Here is a 23,369-nt window from a genome sequence, read left to right as displayed (position 1 = left end):
TGTGTAAATTTTGTTTTTATAAATCTATTAATTTAATGTATTTTCCATGTTACTGCTGTTGATGAGTTGTCATATTAGAGCTGCAAATGAGTTTAAATAACATTTAATTGTAATAAATATATATTGCAGTTTACTAAAACAAGATAGCCTAATAAGTCAACACCGAACTGCAAGAAGATATTTGACGCCCTGCCACTGTTTCACGTAAAAAAAGTATCGTGTATCGCGTAATTATCATTATCTTATTTTTTCTGTAAGCATTATTGCTGTGCACGGCATCAAAAATGCAGTATACATCTTTTTAAGGCTATGCATCTTGAAGTTCATGGGAGAAACAGCGGAGTTAATCGCTGCTACACGGAATTCCATCTGGCAATTTGAATTCGTTTTAAATTATGACGTACGATACATTCAAACATAAATGTCTATGTAATACATATTTTGTAGAAATGTAACACAGATGAGATAAAAAATCAATTTTAGATGTCCTTTATAAATTATCAAAACGGTTTATCTTGTAACTGAACAACTCCAATCGAGTAAACAAAGGATAAATTATGCCGAATAGAACCCGCTCCTTGCCGCAGACTGCGGTACGGTACAATCAACAACATCAGTTGTAAACAACACTGTGGCTGTCGGCAGTCTGTTGTTTGTCAACACCGAATTAAGTCGACTCAGCCCTCAAGTGTCGTCGAGATGAAGTCTATCACCGTCAAATGGAACGGGAAAGAATATGAGATCGAAGTGGACGAGGCCACCATGACAGTGAAGGACTTCAAAGATGCGATCGAGAAGAAGACTTGCGTCAGGCCTCACCGACAGAAACTCTTGAATCTGAAGCTCAAAGGTATCAATTTGATGTGAATTTGCTTTAGTCCGGTCTGTCCGAAGCCTTTTTGAGGCTTTAAACAATCTGTTTGAGGCTTCAAGGCCTTCGCTTGGGCCAGGCTAAACGGCCGGTATCGTAAGTTAGCTCTTTGGGTAATTGGAAGATGGTGGTCCATTGGACCCATCTCGGCAACAGCATCCAGAATCCTAGATGGGCTGGGCACACGAATCTGCAGGCGCTCCTCATTTGCATCTCTTTAGGCCTGTACTGTTATAAAACATTCATCCAGTACTACATTCTTAAATATAGCCTAAGAATCTCTGCCAGGAAAAGGTGAAAGAAAAGATCGTAGATCTTGCGCTTTCGTCTTTATTTCAAGACCCGTTTAGTGTGATCGGGTCTTGAAATAAATACATAGGCTAAGCTCAGGATCTGCAATCTTTCCTTTCACATTTTCCTGTCAGAGATTTTTATATAAAACTCATATCAAGGTTAATGTCTTAGGCTACTACTACTAGCCTACACATCTCTCATTCTTCAATGGAATGCCCGAGAACTAGCCTAGGGGGAACAACCGACTGGACTAGCGGATCCAGTTTCCACCGTGTTTGAAGCTACCCTCCCAAAAAGTACTTTAACACCTCCTGAGACTGGAGATGGGCACCAGTCACGAGTTGTTGGTGGTGAGAGCAAGAGCTCGAGACCTCTACTCTCCTTTCGAAGTAAGTATTTTCTCCAAAGTTAGAAATTAAGGTCATATTTTAAGATTAATCAGAGGTTAATGAAAGTCTAGCCATACGCAGTGCACACATACCTCCATGACCTTTTCGAAATTTTTACTTATAACACCAACAATAAAGAAGATTGACGCCATCTCAATGTTTGCAGAGTCACTCGTGTCAATAAACTTTCCATTCCATGTGCTAAATCTGCACACCACTTGTACCCATAGACGCTAGGACACTTTCTTCACAAAAATCGTAAACATGACTTCCAACCTCGACTTATCCAAGGAAACTACGATCTTTTGGTAGGAGAAGAAGAAGCGTGCACTAGATAATTATTTAAATAAATAGTTAAATGACAGTGTAAGGTCATGAATTGGATAAATTTTTTACATATTCATGATTATTAATTTGAAAATATTCGTTGTTGAAAAAGTAAATAGATTCCCGACTCAAATATCAACAGCTTTGCTGTGAATGGTACCTACAGCGTTCTTCACGCTCTTTTATTGTTTACCAGTGTTGCCAATTGGTATGTGTTTACCCTCCAAACTGGGTATAAGACTTACACAAAACCAGGGACATAAGTAAAATTAGCGTATCTATTTGTAGTATACGTATATATATATTATATATATATATATATATATATATATATATATATATATATATATATATATATAGTATATATATATATATATATATATATATATATATATATATATATATATATATATATATACATATTAGAGCAATTTTATCATTATTGCATTACTATGACAACTAGAATTCATGGAAACAGTTTGTAAATGCATGGGCGTATGTGTGAAGCTCCACTACATTGGCAACGATGAGTCATTTTGCCGTCTGCTTGTATCTGCTTTAGAAATATCTGTAATTTTTCGTGGTTAATTTGGTTGCATAAAAGGGATAATAGACATGAATTAAATAAACATTTTGGAGTAATAAAGTAAAGTAAATTAAATAATGAGTAAAGTAAACAATTAAGGGAATAAAGCTTTGCACCTCATAAACCGTGTACTTGTGTGCTGCCCACAACTGTGGGTGAGGAGTGAGCGCTTAGGAACCAGGAACTGCAACGTAGTTCAAGTGCAATTTGGAGTGAATTAAGACCAAAACATGTATAATTACAGTCAAATAAGCACTGTGGAGTTTCAGTTGTGATGGCAGTAAGGATAAAGCCACCGATTACAAGGTAAAAATGAATTTCAGTTCAAACCATGACCCGGGAATAAGAAGTTTCATACTTTCACTAATATAGGCAACAAAATGTTGTTTTATGCATGACACTTACCTGGCAGGTATATATATAGCTTATCCTCTTGACGCACTGGCAGAATTTCAAAACTCGCGGCAACCGCTAGTACACTGGTAGTTCAGGTGATGGCCACCCCGCTCCCGTGGCGCTGGTACTTGGAACTATTCCCGTTTTCCTCAGATTTTCTCTGCCAGCCGAACCGGCAACATCGTTGTTGGTTCTCTGTTAGAATTTCCTGCTCGTTATCTGACTTTTTGGATATTGGTATCGTATTCACGAAGTTAGAGTGGCAATCGCATTTGTTTGGACCTTGTTTAGTATGTCTGATTCAGGAAGTATGTTTAGAGTTTGTGTGAAAGAAGGGTGTAAGGTGAGACTGCCGAAATCATCGGTAGATCCACATACTATTTGTAAGAAGTGTCGGGAGTTTGTATGTACGTGGGACAATAGGTGCAATGAATGTCAGTGTCTGAATGAGAAAGAGTGGAAGGCTCTTATGAAGTATGTGGAGAGATTAGAAAAAGATCGGGTTAGAAGATCTGTATCTAGGAGTGAAAGATCGGGATCTTCGAGTAAACCTTTGGATGAATCTTTGCATGTGTCTTCTCCAGCTCATTCACATGTAGATGTAGCACCTTCCCCCCAGGTTTCTCCTGCTCCAGTTGCTGTATCTGAGGATACTACTGATCCACAAATAGTGAAAGTGTTCGCTGCCCTTGCGTCCATGGGAGACCAAATTAAACGTTTAACAGAACAAAGTTGGAAGTGTTTGGTGACAGTGTTGTGGAGGGGGCGCCTGATCGTCTCTCTCGTACTCCTAGACCTAGACTCTGTCAAGCTCCAGACCCAAGGGAGAAGGCATGTCGACAGTCGAAGGGAGGCGAGAGGGGTTGACTTGCGATCAGTCGTCCCTTCAGGCAGTCCTGTTGGTACGTCCCAGGCTGCTGCAGTACGCCATAGAAAAAGGCGATAACTGGGAAGTGCCGTTATTCTTCGGATAGTTCAGCCTCGGGAAGGAGTAGGCGGTTCGCGGAAGTATCGCGTCCTCTCAAGAGGTCATACTTTCCGTCCTCTTCACAGGAGGAAAGGGCTTTCGACCAAGAAGGGTGGAGTAGCCCTGAGATTTTTTCATCGGAGGATGAAGAGATGATCCCTATCAAAAGGAAGAGGGTTTCACGTCAGTTGGAAGTTCGCTCGCCGCTTCGTGTTAGCCCGGTGCGTCCTCGATCTCCTCATCATCAGGAGTCTCGTAAGGAGCCGGAAACGAAGGAGGTGCTGCGGGACATGCAGCAGAGATTGGCAGTGAGTTGTTCAATCATGGGGGAGAAGCCCGAACAACCTTCGGTTAGACGTAAGGACTCGTCTCTCCCGTTAAGTCCTCCAAGAGGACGCAGGACGTACAACGCGATCCAGGACGCAGTGCGTTCCCTTAAGAAGGACGAAGTGCAGGACGCAGGACGCAAGAGGAGAAGTGATGGACGCATGGTGGACGCATACGTTCAGGAGGACGCAGGACGCAGGCGGCAGCAAGTCAAAACATTGTCTCGACAAGGAAGAGAGGAGTTTTATAGGGAGTCAGTGCCGCATTCGCTTTCTAAACAGGAGCTGCATAAGGACTCTGAATTGGAGAGTCAGCAGGATCTTGGTTTTCAAGATATTTCTTCGCAGGAGGAAGAATTTGCGGAGAGTGCGGAAGAGGACAAGACGGAAGCACCTTCTTCGGACTACAAGAGGCTAACAGAGTGCCTTCTTTCTTTGTTTGAAGGAGATTTTCAACCTTCAGGCCCGCCATCGCCTTTGTCGCAATTTTCGAAGACGAAGACAGCCAAGAAATCGTCGTTTTTGAAAATGACTTTGTCCATTTCGGCCAAGAAAGCCCTTCAACGCGTAAATGATGGTTGAAGGAGAAGAAAGAGTCGGGGAAGACTTCTTTTGTATTTCCTCCGGCCAAGTTGGCTTCGAAGTCCTGGTGTTTGGTATGCTACGGGGGAAAGTCTGGCCTGGGAGTGCCTGCCTCCTCCCAGGGAGACTTTTCCAACATAGTGGATAGCTCCCGTAGACATGCTTTGCATTCAGCCAAAGTGTGGTGGACTTCGTCGGAGTTCGACCATTTACTCAAGGTATCTTTAGGACCTTTTGAGGTGTTTAATTTTTCTTGACTGGTCGTTGGGGGCCCTGGCTCGGACTTCGGAGATGGAAGAGTCGTCAGTATCCGAGTTGTCGAGAAGTATTATGTCCTGTATGGATAAAGCCTTGAGAGATGGAGCTAATGAATTGGCTTCAATTTTTGCAGCAGGCGTCTTGAAGAAAAGACATCTCTTATGCTCGTTCGCTGCTAAAGGAGTTGTCGAACGCGCAAAAGTCGGAGTTGATGTTCTCTCCTCTGTCAGGACAGCTCTTCCCTCAAGAGATCATTAAGGACATATCTCTCTCCCTCACTCAGAAGGCGACTCAAGATCTTCTTACGTCATCTGTAAGGAAGTATTTACCTTCTAAGGTCATGAATAAGACTACGAAGGATACGAAGACAGCACAGCAGCCCTTTCGGGGTAGGACTTTCGCTCGACCAGCATTTAGAGGGAAAAGAGTTCCAACCAAAAGAGGGGCCAAAACTTCAACCAAACAATGAGTCAGAAGTCCTCCAGACTTGTGTGGGGGCCAGACTTTTAGACTTCTGGGAAGTCTGGCAAAGCAAAGGAGCGGATCCTTGGTCCGTAAAGGTAGCGAAGGAAGGGTACAAGATTCCCTTTCTCAAGAAACCACCTCTCGCTACAGCTCCGAGAGCCCTAGGGGCTCATTACATCGATTTAGAGAAGAGAGAGGCTCTTTGGCATCAGGTCGTCACCATGATAGAAAAGGGGGCAATAGAACCGGTTCTGGATCACGAATCCCCAGGGTTTTACAACCGTCTGTTTCTAGTACCGAAATCATCAGGAGGTTGGAGGCCGGTACTGGACGTAAGCCAGCTAAACTTGTTCGTAGAAAAGACCAAGTTTACGATGGAGACGAACGATTCAGTACTGGCAGCGGTACGACCAGGGACTGGATGGTAACACTGGACCTTCAGGATGCGTACTTCCATATTCCAATTCATCCAAGGTCCAGGAAATATTTGAGATTCGTGATCCAGGGAAGGATTTATCAATTCAAAGCCCTGTGTTTCGGGCTGTGCACGGCGCCTCAAATTTTTACAAGAATGATGTCGAATGTGGCGAAGTGGCTTCATCTGGCAGGAGTCAGAGTCTCTCTCTACCTCGACGATTGGCTCATAAGAGCACAATCAAAACAGCAATGTCTGGAGGACACGGACGTAACATTGGAATTAACTCAGCAACTGGGTCTGATGGTGACCTGGAAAAAGTCGAAAATCACGATTGATCCCCTCTCAGGAACTAGTTTATTTGGGGATTCTGATATCCTCAGTGACTTTTCGGGCTTTTTCCGTCACCCGAAAGGCAGACCATGTGTATACGGAAAGTGCAAGAATTCCTATTGAAAGACCAATGCTCAGCGAGAGAGTGGATGAGCCTGCTGGGGGACACTCTCTTCGTTAGAGCGGTTCATTTCACTAGGGAGACTTCACATGAGGCCCTTACAGTTCTTTCTGAACGAAGTCTGGCCAAGAAGATCGCAACCAGATTCCTTCCGGTTTCCAATTCCTTCAAAGATAAAGGGAGGAACTAAAGTGGTGGCTAGTTCCGGAGAGGTTGTCAGAGGGTACGTCACTCCAGCAGAGGAACCCAGACCGGATATTATTTTCCGACGCGTCAGACGCAGGCTGGGGAGCGACGCTGGGCCCTCGGGAGGAGTCAGGCCTTTGGAGCGAAGAAGAAAAGGCATGGCACATAAACAGGAAGGAACTGATGGCGATCTTCTTGGCTATGAAAGCGTTCAGACCGTGGATCAGCGGCAAAGTGGTGCAGGTCAACGCGGACAATACCACAGCTCTGGCATATATACGGAAACAAGGAGGACCCACTCGTTGTCCCTTTGCAACCTGGCGAAGGAGATTCTTCTTTGGTCGCAGAGAGAAAACGTCACCCTGCTCACCAGGTTCATTCAGGGAGAGAAGAATGTCAGGGCGGATCTGTTGAGCAGGGACGGACAAGTGCTTTCCACGGAGTGGATGTTGCATCTTCAAGTATGCCAGAGACTGTGGAAGCTCTGGGGCACTCCAGTAGTGGATCTTTTCGCTACCGCAGCGACGAAGAGGTTACCGAACTATTGTTCTCCAATCCCGGACCCTCTTGCAGTCGCAGTCGATGCCTTCCTACTAGATTGGACGGGTCTAGATGCGTACGCTTTTCCCCCGTTCAAGATTTTAGGAAAGGTAATGAAAAAATTCAGGGAAAGTCGAGGAACAAGGCTGACCCTGATAGCCCCATACTGGCCGGCCCAAACGTGGTTCACAGAGGTACTGGAATGGACAGTAGATTCTCCGAGAAGTCTACCCACGAGAGTAGATCTTCTCAAACAACCCCACTTCGACAGGTTCCACAAGAACACCCTCGCTCTGGGTCTGACTGCGTTCAGACTATCGAAAGACTTGTCAGAGCGAGGGGGTTTTCTAGAGAAGCAGCGAAGGCAGTTGCAGAGCACGAAGGCATCGACTATCAAAGTGTACCAGTCGAAGTGGGAGAACTTCCGTAAATGGTGTAAGAATCGGAAGATTTCTTCATCCAGTACCTCTGTGACACAGATTGCAGATTTCCTGCTATACCTGAAGAAAGAACTAGGTTTGGCTAATCAGACGATTAGAGGCTATAAGTGTATGTTGTCTGCAGTGTTTAGACACAGAGGTTTAAACCTGTCCAATGACGCAGATCTTAGAGATCTCCTCAGATCGTTTGATACAAAGAAGGATCGACGGTGCAGAACCCCTTCTTGGAATTTGGATGTCGTTCTCAAATTCTTGGAGACGGAGGAAGTTCGAACCTATGGGCAGTGCGCCTTTGCGAGAGCTAACGAAGAAAACTATCTTCTTAGTAGCCTTAGCTACAGCTAAAAGGATTAGCGAGCTGCAAGCTATTGACAAGCAAATAGGATGGAAGCACAACAAAGCAGTTTGTTCTTTTCAACAGGAGTTCTTAGCAAGAATGAGAATCCTTCGCATCCATGGCCAAGATCATTTGAGATTGAAGGACTGGCTGATCTGGTAGGTCAAGAACAAGAAAGGGTTCTTTGCCCAGTAAGAGCCTTACGGTTTTACGTAGAAAGAACAAGAGGCATTAGGGGAACTTCATGTTCTCTGTGGTGCTCTGTTAAAGATCCTACTAGACCTATGTCTAAAAACGCAATGGCTTTCTTTGTAAGAGAAGTCATAAACGGATGCTCATTTGCTTTGTCAGGAGGAATGCTTCGGTATAATTAAAGTTAAAGCTCATGAGGTGAGAGCAGTAGCTACGTCCTTAGCATTCAGGAAAAATTTAGCCCTCAAGGACATTATAGATTCAACGTATTGGAGGACAAACTCTGTGTTTGCCTCTCATTACCTTAGAGAAGTGAAGACAACTTTTGATAATTGTCAAACGTTAGGCCGTATGTATCCTCAGGTACAGTACTGGGCAAAGGAGTTTCCACCCATAACCTAATAACATGCTAGGTTTTTATTTTAATTAGGTTATAGTGTTTTTATGGTTGTCTGAGAAGGTTAAGACCAGCTCAGTCTGTTGTTAGTGTTTATTATATGTGTGTGTGGTTCAGGTGACTAACTTTCCTAGCATGAATGCCCGTGGTAAATGAGGGCTAGGGTCTCTGTCAACAAATGGTCACGTCCAGTTGTCAGGCCCTTATTGTTAGCTTTCTCAACAAAACAGGTCACGTCCTAGTTGAGAGCTACTAAGGTTTAGCAGGCTAAGAGGCAGGACCTACGAAGTCAGCTACCTTAGCAGGTAAGGAACATAATACATAGTTCTAAAAATTTAGTTAATTTTTGAATTATGACGATGTTGCTGTCTATGACCCACCTCCAAATGTGTCAATCAGCTATATATATACCTGCCAGGTAAGTGTCATGCATAAAAATGGTATTGTTATGATACAATAAAGTTTTATGCATACTTACCTGGCAGGTATATATAATTAAATTCCCACCCTCCTCCCCTCAGGAGACAGGGTTCAGAGAAAATCTGAGGAAAACGGGAATAGTTCCAAGTACCAGCGCCACGGGAGCGGGGTGGCCATCACCTGAACTACCAGTGTACTAGCGGTTGCCGCGAGTTTTGAAATTCTGCCAGTGCGTCAAGAGGAATAAGCATATATATACCTGCCAGGTAAGTATGCATAAAACTTTATTGTATCATAACAATACCATTTTTATTGTGCCTATTACAACTGCAATCTTGAGTAAGATCAATAAACGTTACATATATAAGATAACATTGTTCAAATGAGTGCTGAGAAGGCTGGGAAAGATGGTGGCTCTGCTGCGCTTACAAACGACACCTCACACGGTTGCCACCATATTGGATTTCAAAACTGCCTTGAAAACATTTTACAAAGACCTCACATGCATATTGTAGTTCTTATGGCACTTTCATATATCATATTATGTTGACGAAACTTCAATCTTTTGAATGGTATGCTTGTCTTGTTTCACCAATTAAATATTGAGTGAATAAGGCTGATCCACGCTGGATCCACTGCGGTGTTTCTCCCTATATGGTATAGCCTAGTCCTGGGTCTCACCAACATGAAACCCAATATCACTGTTGGATGGTCGAATGTAGTCAATGGTTATCCTAGCCTATTTTGGCACTTTTTTTTTTTTTTTTCATGCTAGGTTTTGGAGTGGGAAGGGCAGTTTAAACTAACGAATAGCTACTGTATACTAGACCTAGATAAAACTGGAGACTGCTACTGTGCCTGGTCCCGCCAGTTTCTGACTGGAATATTTACAGTTTTGTTTATATTTACGTCTTTTCTTATGTTTATGACATTCACCATCTTTTATTGATTTTATGTTCTTTGTAGGTTTTCTGATGTAACTGTTGTTTTTGTCTAGCATTGTTAGCAATTTTGTTTTTGTTTTTGTGGTGTTTTATGATCCCACTTCTCACATAGGCGAAGAGTTTTGTCATCTTTTTATCAGATAAAAGCTTTGTTGGCTCCTATTCACCAGTTTTTACACATTTCCATATATGGTTTTTGTGATGGTAATTGCTTCATAGCAAAGGAAGATAAAGGAAAGGAGAACGCATTTTCGAGAAGTTCGGCAGTAAGGAGGTTTTCGCGCCCGTGTTGGAGGCGCCTGTAACCTGTTTCTCGCGGCTGTTCTGGAATCGTCGGGCGTGTTGTGGAGCGCAAAAACGCGCCGTCGTTACGTGAGAAACGCCGCGATTTCTGATGCAATACCTCGTCTAGATTCATCTAGGGAGTCCTAGTAAACTCGGGAGTCTGTGACGCTCGCCGTAGGCTGCGCCCCCTGAGTGCCGTATAAATACGACGAACGAACTTTGGAGAGCAGTGATCGTAGAAGTAAGAGCCACGGATCAGATTATCAGTGAGAGATCAGCAGCAGTGATCGTCAGAGAGAGACCAGAGACGAAGGAACCGACGAAGTATCAATCAAAAGAAGAGTTGTTCGGGAGTTGGTTGGATATTGGTCTAGTCGTCTTCAGGAGTGGACGAATTATCTCGTGTTATCTCGACGTCGAGCAGACTGCAGATAAGAAAAGGTCCTGCTAGAGGTTTTGGGTATTTCCTGCCTTTCAAGTAGACTAGTTTCTGCAATACGGAGTCAAGAGGACGTCTGCAATTGTTGCTCTACTTTTGGAGAAGCCATCGCTTTGAACTACTAAACTGATCCGCAAGTATTTGAATTGCCTCACTGTTCCCCCAGTTCATGCAGTGTAAGATTCTATCTTTTTATGTAAATAGGAGATACCATTCTGATTTACCTTTGTTAGTAAGCTTGTAAATAAACCTTTGTTGTGTTAGTGTTTCTTTCTATATTCGTATCCCCAGTTTCAACTGTTGGTGTTAAAAAATATATTTTTTTTTTATTTCATATCGAACCTGAAGCGGACCTCTCTCAGAGGCCGTAACATTGTGTCAACCCTTTCCAGGATATTTCGACACCGTAACATTGTCTCTGAGATCCCAGATCCGTAACTCTTTTCTTCCTTGGTGTTAGGTACTGAGTTAGATACTGGCTTGAGGTTTGAAGGTAATTTGGGTTAGGCTGATGCATTCTCTCTGCTTTGGCAGGTCTTAATCAGCCTGTATTTGAGTTTGTTGGACCTAAGGGTTGCTTGCCAGCAGAACCCATAGAGTGTGAGTTAGAGAAACATTTTCATCAGGCTTGTTTGTAAAGGGAATGGGTTTGGGAAAGTGACCTAGGCTACTCCTTGGCCTCTGGTATCCTCCATTGAGGTCACCATCAGGCTTAGGCTGGATGCTTTACTATTGTCTTGGCTGCTCTGGTCTCTGCTGGCTTGTGGTGTAATGGAGGAAATATGTAGTAGCTACATGTCACTGACTTTTTGTATAAAAGTCAAATTTTTTCTTGTTGGTTTTGAAAGAGTTAATATGATTGATTTACTTTTGTCATTGTATTATAGTACAAAAAATGTTTTTACAATTTGTTGTTTTATTTTAGGGAAGACACCTGATGATGACACAAAAATGGGAACAATTGGGTTACGCCCAGGAACTAAGGTATGTTTCCATTGTACTTGTTATTTATAGTCAAATTCAGCCTTCATTATTTACAGTCAAACTCAGCCTTTTCGGCCTCTAAGGCGTTGGCCGCACAGTTGCCACAGTTCTCTAAATACGCCACGACAGTGATGAAGAAATGTCTCAGATATTTTTTATGCTAACTAAATATGTGGTAATTACTCTGTTTCATAATAAAACTTCATATGTTTAAGAATGGCTAAGTTTTTGATGGGAAAAGTAATGTTACTAAAAATGTTTTCCTGAGATTTGACAACACCTCTGTGCTGGGTTAGTGCTCCGTTGCCACCTCAGCCCATGTCACGGACCACCATGTAAACATCTCCCACTTCTCGCTGCCCCCGCCTGCACAGCCAGACTAAGGAAATAATTTATAAAGTTAATCGGTACTTTTTATATGAAAAGGCCAACGGCGGACACAGCCAAAGCTGCCAAAGTAAGCAAAAGGACAGTTAGAAGGATTTGCTCCAAAACAAATAAAGAATGGTGGTCAGAGGCTGAACACAAGAAAGAGAGAGAGAGATATTGAAGTAGATGATTAGGTGTCGGTTGTGTCTGAAAGGCAAGGCCAGCATCGGCCGCAACTCTCTCTGCCTGCTTAATGCGTTGATCCAAGGTCCAGGCATGGGCAACAGGATGACTTTTAATCTGAGGTCTGACAATATATAGTTGATAGAAGTCATGGGTAGCTTTTACCAAAGAATTATACAGGTGTTCTGGAGAGTGTTTATCAAAGGTAGGTAGGAGAGAGGAGATGTATGAAATGTATGTTGGGCAGTACTTGGGTGGAATGGTGATGCGGGTACGATGATAGGGGTCACTTGGATGAGTCTGTATTGCGTACTGTAGACATAAGGCAACATGGTCAGAAAAGAGCGAGGGAACAGAAGGACAGGAGACATGTGATGCCACGAGCCCAGATGTAAGGATATGATCAAGAGTGGCCCCCCACCCCCCCTCCCCGGATGTGTGTGGCACCACCTGTATCCCAATGGGTTAAATGGTAACGATTGATGTAGTTGAGCAGAGGAACTCCACTGCGGTTGGGAATCGGAGAGACATCACCAAGATCTGGGTGTCTGGCATTGAAATCATCCATGTAGGTCATGCCAAGGTTTGTAGGTGTAGGAAGTGCTGAGAGGTTAATTAAGCCAGGGGGAGAGCAAACATTGCATAATCGAATATGACCATCACCTATCTTAACCTGAAAAAGTTGGAAGGTCATGTTAATATCTGCTGATGAGCGAAGGAGTTGATGAGGGAGAGAAGAGTGGATGTAAGTAATAAGACCATTCCTGACATGATGTACATATGAAACATAACCGGAGAGTGTTGGAGCTTCGTCACCTGGCTGAGCACCACCAGGGAAGGCTTCTTGAATAAATATTACTTGTGGGTGATGGCGATAAACATATGTCCTGAGTGCAGTGAGTCTGGAGTATTGTCTAATTCCAAGGGCATTCCATGAAAGGACATGTAGTTGCATGAGTCTAGCAAAGTTTACCCTTAATGCTGCTAGAGACAGGTCGAGCATGTACCGGAGAAGATGCACTGTTAGATGGTGCACCAAGTGTAGGAGGCTGAGCTGGCAGGAGGCCACTGACCCTTTCAAGACAAGAGGCAACAGTATCTAGCTTCTCAGTAAGTGAGGCAACAGAGGTTATGAGAACTTGTTGTGCCTTGACTAGTGTGTCGAGGTTACTTGCATTGGTAGCCTGCTGAGCGATCAAGCTATCGAAGCGTGCATCAATAGCATCAAAGCGTTTCGTTAGTGCTGTACAGTGTGATTCCAAGGCAGCAACAGCCTTATGAAGTTTTGAAATTTCAGCTGATTCAGGAGGGCATAACGAGGAGGTTGACACTGGTTGTGGTGGTGGTGTCAGTGGAAGTGACTGCGTGGCAGCGCGCGACCGTCTGGAACATCCATGCCAAACATTAACTCCTGCTTCACCACAACGAGGGCATTTCCAATGCACAGTCTCTGGAGTTGATGATGATTCTGACAATGAGGTGGAAGCATTAGTAACAGGTTTACGGTATGGACAGGTGCGCGTGGAATAGGCTGCAGCACACCAGGTACACTTAGGTGAGGCAGAGCAATATCGGGAGATATGGCAAGTACCCCAGCAATTGAAACAGTTTGGCTGATCATCCTTCATCCTGCGTAATTCACAAGGAGGGAGGCAAGGGAGGAAGGAAAACTCATAAACAGATGGTGGTGGTTCTAGTAGACTCCATGTGATGACAATGCGATTAATAGGGTTCCCATTTTGAAGAAATCTTTGTGCACTGTATACACCAGGCAGTTCCTTAGCAAGGTTAGGGTCTGCTTCAATAGGGTAACGAGTAATGAGATATGTTAAATACTTACGGGGTCTGTCTATTGAATCTTGAATATCCAGGCTTATGGACAGAAATTCACCACCCTTCACCCTGCCAATGATGTCCTCAAGACTCCTTGCAATATATACAAATTTAGATGTGATAGTAGATATCTTCACCTCTGCCAGCTTCTTATCAAGATTGAATGTTCTGTTTACTTCAGTCAGCCATCGTAGTTTAGTGTCAGTGCTCAAATTTTCTTTGAAGACCAACCTAACATATTCATCACGGGGAGCAAAAGCTGGAGTAGCAGAGGAAGCAAGTCGTGTAGGGGGGTGAGGCAGAGTGACGTCACTCTTTTGTCTAGTGAAAATCTCTTGACATTTGGATGTTTTAGCAGCAGGAGACTGTGGAGCACTGCTTGTATCTGACCCATAATCCACTGGGCGCTTCATGGGGGAATTAGCAACAATACTGGAGGGCTTATGAGGAAGAGATTGTGTGAGTGGTGGCCAATGAGTCATATCTACATCCTCATCATCAGTCAGGTGCAGATCATTTTCAACCTCAGAAACAGAGGCTGGTCCGGAGTAATCCATTATAAGTGAAGCCGCACCCTTTTCACGTCACAATAGTGACATCACACGTACACTGCGCATGCGCGAACTGAGGCGCCGCCGACCAAGTGGGTATGCCACGAGGAATGAGTTTTTATATCATAACTACAGACTAGTATAAAAATCCTATATACACACTGTTTTTAATAAAATGGTCACTGAGTCTTACTGTAACTTATATAACACAGTGAAAGGTGTAGTATCACTAGAACTTGCACAAAAACTCATTCATTATATAGAGAGCTCACACAAAGCGTGTTTACAAACCAAGAGCACTCTTCTTCCCCGAGAGAGAGAGAGAGAGAGAGGAGAGAGAGAGAGAGAGAGAAAGGTGGAGCGGAAGTACCTACCTTGAGAGAAGTGGCAACGGTGTGTAAAATCCAGAGTAAACAAGGCCAACGCCTTAGTGGCCAAAAAGGCTGAGTTTGACTATAGCTCTTCCAGCTTTGTTATTTTAATGTACTAAAACTTATTTTTTAAACAGTTCTTAATGTTGATTTGATAAAAAATAGAACTTTACTTATGTATTCATATTTTTACACTAATATGAACCTTATTAAAGAAAGTATGTCATGTCTGAGGGACACCCAAAAGTTAGGTTAGTGGAAAGGTGTAAAAGTTCTGAAATCATTGGGAATCACAAGTGATTTACTAAAATCCATGTTAATCAGGTTACCAGCATGTAAAACATGTTAATGGAAGGTGAGAAGGAGAAGTGTATTGATATAATAATCAAAAGAGAATTAGTACATTTTAGAGGAAGAAATTTTTAAAATATTATATACATAACTGTTAATTTGGTGTTGTACCAGAATGAGCATCAAGAGTAGCCTTTACATTGAGGTAATACAGGAAATGAACTCAGTGCAAAGAAAAACAATCAGGGGAGCAAAATGGAAGAAGAGGGTCAGAGCTTCATTAGTTATCATAGTAATAATGTTTGTGGAGTATATGCAAATGGTAGAGCTAGAGAAATGAATTACTATGTTCAAAAGATGGGCAAGTGGAATGGAGAAGAGAGGATTGAATGTCAACGTAAGCAAAACCAAGATAAATGTCATTTGAAGTAAAGCAGATGAAAAGGCTCAATTGGAAGATGGCTGTGTAAGTCATTGGTATCCTCCCCATACTTAGTCGATTTTGAAATGCATATGTCCTCTACGTTTGGTGGGTAAATCATGAAAGATTCAGGTTTGTGTGCTAAGAAACAAAATATATTGAAATAAATCTGTATGTGTATGATTGTCATTGTTACCTTAAAGTCAAGCTATTAAGAGAAATGTTTTTGTAGCAGTTTGTGTAAGCATAGAACTGTATTTTAACTAGTACAACCTTCAACTATCAGATAATGATGATGGGTTCACTTGAATCAAGTGTCGAAGAAGCTCAGCGAATACCAGAGAATCTTCCACCTGTTATAAATGACCTCGATATTGAAGAGGAAGAAGTTGCAATAGAGAATCGTTCAGAGTATCTGCAAAAGGTAAGTTTTGAGGCTGTGTTGTAATTTTTGAAATATTTAAGCCTTTCTTATGCTCTTGCTTTGGAAAATATGATACCAAGAGGCAAAACTTCTCATTTTAAGCGTTTTGTTCAGGGAAAAACGGAAAAATCTTTTGCCCTAGAAAGTGATCAAATTTCCTTGAATGGGGCACAGTACTTTACAGTAAAGAGAAATTTAATTCAGGTAGACCAGCTTTTATCATGTTATTGTATTAGGGAGGGGTTGGAATGTTGCTGAAAGACAGCCTGCCCATGTTTGTTTACTTTTGTTTTGGCAAGGTTTTTTAAGCCATGCCAGAAGTTTTTATTGATGTATTATAAATTTTACTCTTCAAAAAGACAATTGAAGAAATTTTTAAAGCTGTATGCATTGTATGATTTAGGCATTCTCCGAGTTATAACATCCAATTCAGTAAACTAAAATATAAAGGATAATGCTGAAATGTCATATTTCTAGTAAAGTGTTTGAATATACTTTAGCAGGTAGCTTCTGTATTTTGCCTCTTATTAGTGTTAATGAATTGTCTGAATGGTTGGAATTTATTTTGTGTTTTATTGCAGGTGGAGAAGAGGGTACGGGAGTATGAAGTCAAAATTTTGAATGATATGAGACCTGGTAAGAAATTACTAGTTCTTGATATTGATTACACCTTATTTGATCATCGTTCAACAGCTGAAACTGGAGCAGAACTTATGAGGCCTTTTTTACATGAATTCCTTACTTCTGCATACAAGGTAAAATTAGGTTTTTGTGTTTCTGCTTTGATATGTAAACAGTTAACTACACGTATTTATATCTTTTTATCAATGCTTCCTGGTGATGATAAAATTGTTATTAAGGAGAAGTTTCTTGTTAAATTCCCTGTTGTTTTAATGGTGAACCTATTAATCATAGGCAACGTTAGCTTGAAGTCACGGATTCCCCAGATATGAAATGTCTTGATGTATTATTACAGAGGGAAGAATAATAACCATAAAACCACTTAATGACTGATTATGTTCATGCACACTAGGGAGGAACTGCTAGTGTTATTCTTTTGCTTGTCTTTATTTAGGCAAGACACCATATTGTTTTCTCCCCACTCTTGTGTTTCACTTGGAAGAGAAATTAAGCATAGGATTAAAGTCATCTATTTCATTTTGACCCTTCTTCCAACCTAATGTTTTAAGGTGCAAATCCTACCCATTGTTTACCTTAATTTTCATAGACAGTTCAGTATGTTTTATGTCTTTCACGCACAATATTAATACTTTTCTCGTTCCCCGTTTTTGAAAGGAATTCTCATTCCTTCTTGAGAATGAAGGACTGAATTGCTTTATGGGGTCATGACCAAATGTATGAGATTTTACAAGATCTTGGATTTTAACTCAGCTTAAGAAGCCAACAAAAGTAGTTTGAATAATTACCCCAGATATCTAAGCTACCTTCAGCTGGACCAAGTATAATTGATAAAGATAGATTTGTTTGAGTTTTTAGTATAATGTGACTCCATAGTCACATTACATATACTTTCCTAGGGATTGCCTGAATTACTTGTTCTTAAATGAGAACAAAGTAAGTAATATTAATAAAATCAGGCAGCTAGGTGGAAAAGACCAAAGGGAACAGATGAAAAATAAAGAGTAGTACAGTTGGGGACAGAGGGGTCTTTGCAGAGAAACCTAAGTAACATCTGAAGTATGCTACACAAGTCATATTGTAAATGGTGCCTCTCTGCTCTTGGTACTAAGAATTAGTACACTTTTTGTTCATGAAAACTTACCTGTCAGATATATATATAGCTGTATTCTCCGACGTCCGACAGAATTTCAAAACTCCCGGCACACGCAGTGGGCGGCCAGGTGGTTAGTACCCATTCCGCCGCTGGGAGGCGGATATCAGGAATCATTCCCATTTTCTATTCAGATTTTTCTCTGTCGCGGTAGTGAAAACACTGTTTCCACTACCTCCGCCTAGGATTTTGAAACTTCATTAGCCGCTTAAGTATCCTACTTATTTTTTTGAATGATGACTTGGATTTGTGGCTAGGCATACGCTATCATAAATTAATTAAAACAAAATTTTTTTTCATTGCATATGATGTCTGAATCTAGGTAGCCTAGTTTCAGATTTTGTTGTCTGCAACGGGTAAGGGGAGGCTACCGAAACCTTCGGTAGACACTCGTTTAGTATACATGACGTTTACATGTTTTTCTTTGTTGAGAGAAGCTGTTTCCCTGAATAGACTGCAATTCAGACCTCTACAGTTTTTCCTACAGGAGAACTGAAATAACATCAAAGATCTAGAGATAATTCTAAACGTCTCTCAATGGGTTAAGGATCACTCAGGTGATAATGAGAGGGAGCCAGGCATCCGGACAGAGGTCCTGGCACATAATCTAAAAAGAATTGGAAGCAATTTGGTTGGCTCTCCAGTTCCTCGAAGAGTGAGGTTTTGGTCGAGTGGTCCAAATCATCTCAGATAATTCCGCAGCTCTCTCATATCCCAAGAAAAGAGATATGGTTATCGGCATAGGCACGGAACTAACGATCCTTAAGAGGTTCGTTACACGATTGCACTCCGTGCGGATCTTCTCGATCGACGGCAGCAACTACTGACGTTTGACTTTTTTGAGTAAATCCCTCCCGCTTAGAAGTATGTCGAGAGTTGTGGAGACTTTGGGGACGTCCTTTCGTAGATTTTGCAATATTGAAGACGAAGAAGCTTCCTCTACGTTGCGCCCTTATTCTCGATCCGAGATCGCGGTAGCAATAGACGCCATCCTATAGTATGGAATGGGGATAGTTGGTTAGCCCTTTTCCCCTATTCAAAAGCTTAGGAAATGTAATAAGATAATCGCTGGCGTCAGAGGGAGTGAGAAAGACGCTGATCGCACCCAGTTTGGCCTTCGAGAGGCTGGATTCACAGAGGTCACGTCCTTCAGAGAGCACTTTCCAAGGACCCTTCCCGAGAGAATCGGTCTACTCTAACAGCCTCACTTCGAGAGGTACCTAAAATCTCTCCGATCTGAGTCTGAATGCGTTCAGACTGTCAAGAAGCGAGAGGATCTTCAAGATTAATTGCAAGTCTCATTGCCAAAGCAAAAGCAGTGCTACATATTTTGCAGTGTACCAATCGGAGTGGGCCGTTTCTGGACATAGGGCAGGAAGAATGACTGTCCTTCCCTACCTCTGACCTCTGTGAATGACTTTACCGCCTTCCCATTCCGTCTGAAGTATGGGATAAGCTAACAGTCCCAACGATTGTAGAATACGGAAATATGTTGTTGACGGCCTCTAGGCTCAGAGATTCGGATCTGTCAACAACAAAAGCCTTCACGATCTTTGAGGTCTGCGGAAATCTTGATGGAACTTAGACGTAGTCTGAAGTTCTTGATGTCAAAAGCATTTCGAACCTCTCCTTTCTGTAAACTTAATACACGTGACAGAAAGGCTAATTTTCTAAACCACTCTAGCTACGGAAATGAGGGTTAGTGAGGTTTTAGCATCATCAGAGGTTTTGGCTTTAGAGGACATAATTCGGTGTCCTCTAAGCCTTCCTTCTTGCTAAGAACGAAAACCCGTCTAACCCTTGGCCCAGAGGCCTGGAGATCAAGGGGATGGCACAAATTATTGGGCAAGAGCCACAGAGAGTCCTGTGCCCGTGTCGGGGCTCTCAAGTTTATCTGATAAAACTAAAGAAAGTCAAGGTCATTCGGACAATCTGCGGTGTCCGTAAAAAGACCAGACTTGCCCATGTCGAAGAACGCCCTGGCGTTATTTTTAAGGAGTCTTTCTAAGAGGCTCATTCGTCATGTTTGAACAAAGATTGAAACCTTTTAAAGTAAATGCTCACGAGGTGAGGGCGCGGCCTCGGAAGCATTTCAACAGAGCATGACACTCAGTAATATCCTGAGTGCCACGTTTGAGCGAAGCAACTCTGTGTTTCGCTTCACACTCCCGACGGGATGTGAAGACGACATATGAGATCTGCGAGTCGCTAGGACCATACATATCCGTAGAAATATTATTGGAGGCAGGAAGCAGCACGAATCCTATCCTATAGAAAAAACGGATAGTGTGCTTTTAACTTTGAAGGTTGGTCGCTTGAGGCGCTTTCCCTTTCGTTAGCCTAGAAGTTATGGGACTAACTTCGATAGGTTAGGTCAGGTGGTGGTTTTAGCTTCGTTGCCCTCACAGTATGGTCAATATGGTCTAGTCACATTGTGGTCACGCCCCCGTTGACAGATCATCTAGAGCGCACCAACTACACAGGTCACTACCTTGTTGGCAACTCTAGTAAAGCAAAAGCAGACTTCGGTGACAGTAATCAAGAAGTCAGCTATGCTAACAGGTAAGGAATCAAGATGTCAATCATCTCACTTGAGGTGTTTCCTAAATCCTTCTATTCTGTCCCTTCCCACCTCCAATGGTGGGATTCAGCATATATATATCTGACAGTAAGTTTCATGAACAAAAATGTTATTGTTATGATACAATAAAGTTTGTTCATACTTACCTGGCAGATATATATAATTAAAGTACCCACCCACCTCCCCTCAGGGGACAGTGGTATGAAAAAATCTGAATAGAAAATGGGAATGATTCCTGATATCCGCCTCCCAGCGGCGGGAATGGGTACCTAACCACCTGGCCGCCCACTGCGAGTGTGCCGGGAGTTTGAAATTCTGTCGGACGTCGGAGAATACAGCTATATATATATCTGCCAGGTAAGTATGAACAAACTTTATTGTATCATAACAATAACATTTTAGGTAATTAAGCTGTAGTCTATGTATACAAGTTTCTAGATGATAAGTAGAACTTTACATGATAAATGAGGGTTCTGTGTAATTTATATATTATGTATATATATTTTGCATAGTTCAAAGTAAAGTTAGGACACCATTGCCATGTAGTTTTTGCTTTATAGTTGTTCAAGAAATTCTGAATCAGATGAATGTTTAGTAGCTAGTTTTTTACTACCTTTTGTTGAATTTAATGTATAGCATCTCAAATGAAATTAATGAAAATGTTTTTTTCAGAGTTATGATATTGCCATTTGGTCAGCTACAAGTATGAAGTGGATTGAGGAGAAGATGAAACTCTTAGGTGTTTCTTCACATCCCGACTATAAAATTGTTTTTTACTTGGACTCATTGGCAATGATTACCGTTGAAACTCAAAAGTATGGAGTTATAGAGGTCAGTATATAAAAGAATTTTTGTGTAGTTTTGCAGGTACTTTCTGTCAGGAACTGATGATCAGATTCCTTTTGAATATTCAACTAGAATATTATCCTTAGATAAGCTGAAGTAGATTTTCTCCTGGGAAAGGTTGGTGGTCTTGAACAGCTAGAATGATTCCCAATGTGGTAACATTCATTAATAGAAGAAGTTTTTGAAAATTACCTCGGCTGAAAACTCTGAGGATGGTTCAGAATGGTCTTCTTTGGCTGTTAATCCACCTCTCTTGCACAACCACGTGATTACTGGTCATGGACTACTGGGATATCTTCCTACTTCAGTTATTGAAAGTTCAAGTTCAGGTTTCTTTATTTGCCAGGGTAATGGAACCATCATTCCCTGTGCTTATGCAGCCATTTTCAGTGCTCTATCAGCAGTTAGAAGAACTAGCACTCCTATTTATGTTATCCATTTTTTGTTTTTTGCAAGCAGTTTTCAACTTTTGAATTTTTTCTGTTTACATAATTACTTTTAAATGATTTGAACAAAATTTTTGTCTGTAAAATCTTAGCCTAGTGCATTTAGAATTTAGATTCTCCATTGCCAATAGAATTGACTTGTTCCTACTTTCTAAAATTTCCCAGTCATTACGTTGTTGCCTGCAAATTAATATTATCACTTTAGAATTACGTTGTTGTCTGTAAGTTAATATCAACAGAATTACTTCTTATGAAAGCATTTATGTACAAACTTTAATATGTGCTGTCACCAGAGATGAAAAAAGTTGAGATAATTTGTCATTTGATATGTATTAATCTTAGCTAGCGTTGGTAACCTGAGATCACTGAAACATTGAAAGTAAGGAAGTTGAACAGCTGGGCTTCTATGAAAAGGTTTTTAATGATGGAGTTGTCTGTCAAGAGGTTTTTACTTATGGAACAAATTATGGATTTTGTTAGATATAATTGTTGTAGAATAATTTTGTCTGAATTAATATTAGCTGTATCTCTTCTTATATTTAATGGAAAAGTTTTTTTTATCAGTATCATAATCAGTTTTTTTTTCTTTTAGGTTAAACCTCTTGGTGTTGTGTGGGGTAAGTTCAAGCACTACAGTCAGAAAAACACAATAATGTTTGATGATTTACGTCGAAACTTCCTGATGAATCCTCAGAATGGCCTCAAGATACGACCATTCCGTCAGGCCCATCAGAATCGTGCCACTGACCGTGAGTTGGTGCGTTTAGCATCATACTTGGAAGACATTTCTGCTCTTACTGACATATCTGCTCTCAATCATTCCAAGTGGGAACATTATCGTAAAGAGGGCTATAACTGACCAATCGGTCCCCATCTGATGTTTATAAATACTTTGCCTTTTTGATTCTCACTGCTAATGCAGAACTCCATTTTTCTTTTAAAATATTTCCTGGATATTCATCTTGCATGACAACATAGCAGCAGGATCAAACAACAGTATAGCATTACAATATATAGCTGTATCCATGTTATTTGGCATTCGGTTTCTCTCATCCTGATCAGTGTGAAGCATTAATTCAACTCGAAGTACTACATCTGTATAGTATTGTGATCTTTTCTTCATATTTAGAATTTATTGAATTATGACATTTAGTTCACCTAAAGTGCTCTAAAATTTAAAAAGTTCTCCTCTAATCATCATACTAAATGGTAGCAGTTTTTCCTAAGATGTGTACAGTGCATATGTGTAATCAGTAGATTTTGTACAGGGTGTGTAGGTATTAGTGATTCTGCCACTTTCCAAGAAGTTTGAAAATTTAATTCCAGGAGTACAGAGTATTTTCCTGTGAATATAAATAAGATAGGAAATCCCTTATAGATGTTTTGTTATGAGTTGATATATATTTTTTTATACTGTTGACTTCTTTAATGTTAAGGAACATATGTATGTAATATGTATATGACATGATATTTTTATCAGTGCCGATGTTGTATTTATATAATTTATGGCATCATATACCAAAGGTTTGTTTATGTAGTGTATGAATTAATGTCAATTCCAACTTCCAAATACATTATGCCAATTCTTCCCAATATTCTGTATTTTTTTGCATATACATACTGTTGAAAAGGCCAACCAATGTTTATTTATTCTTATGCCACATCAAATACTGTGTACTTGGTGCTTAACATGAAAGAACTATTACTCTTTTATGAAGATGTATTCTTATTCACCACATATTATCAGTTTACAAATTGTTGGGCATC

General features: G+C 41.2%; 1 protein-coding gene across 1 annotated transcript; it reads left to right on the top strand.

Annotated features, from left to right (window-relative positions):
- Positions 1-577: 577 nt before the first annotated feature.
- On the top strand, positions 578-22,597 carry LOC135204351 (ubiquitin-like domain-containing CTD phosphatase 1). The gene is made up of 6 exons (XM_064234550.1): positions 578-850; positions 11,436-11,494; positions 15,800-15,937; positions 16,519-16,692; positions 20,983-21,141; positions 22,195-22,597. The coding sequence occupies exons 1-6, from the start codon at positions 700-702 to the stop codon at positions 22,459-22,461; spliced, it is 948 nt and encodes a 315-aa protein (XP_064090620.1). The 5' UTR covers positions 578-699; the 3' UTR covers positions 22,462-22,597.
- The last annotated feature ends 772 nt before the right edge of the window (positions 22,598-23,369 follow it).

Source organism: Macrobrachium nipponense, chromosome 44 (assembly GCF_015104395.2).
Source record: "Macrobrachium nipponense isolate FS-2020 chromosome 44, ASM1510439v2, whole genome shotgun sequence".
NCBI classification, from domain to species: Eukaryota; Metazoa; Arthropoda; class Malacostraca; order Decapoda; family Palaemonidae; genus Macrobrachium; species Macrobrachium nipponense.
Note: the sequence above shows the minus strand (reverse complement) of the source record. Positions and strands in the feature narration are given on the sequence as shown.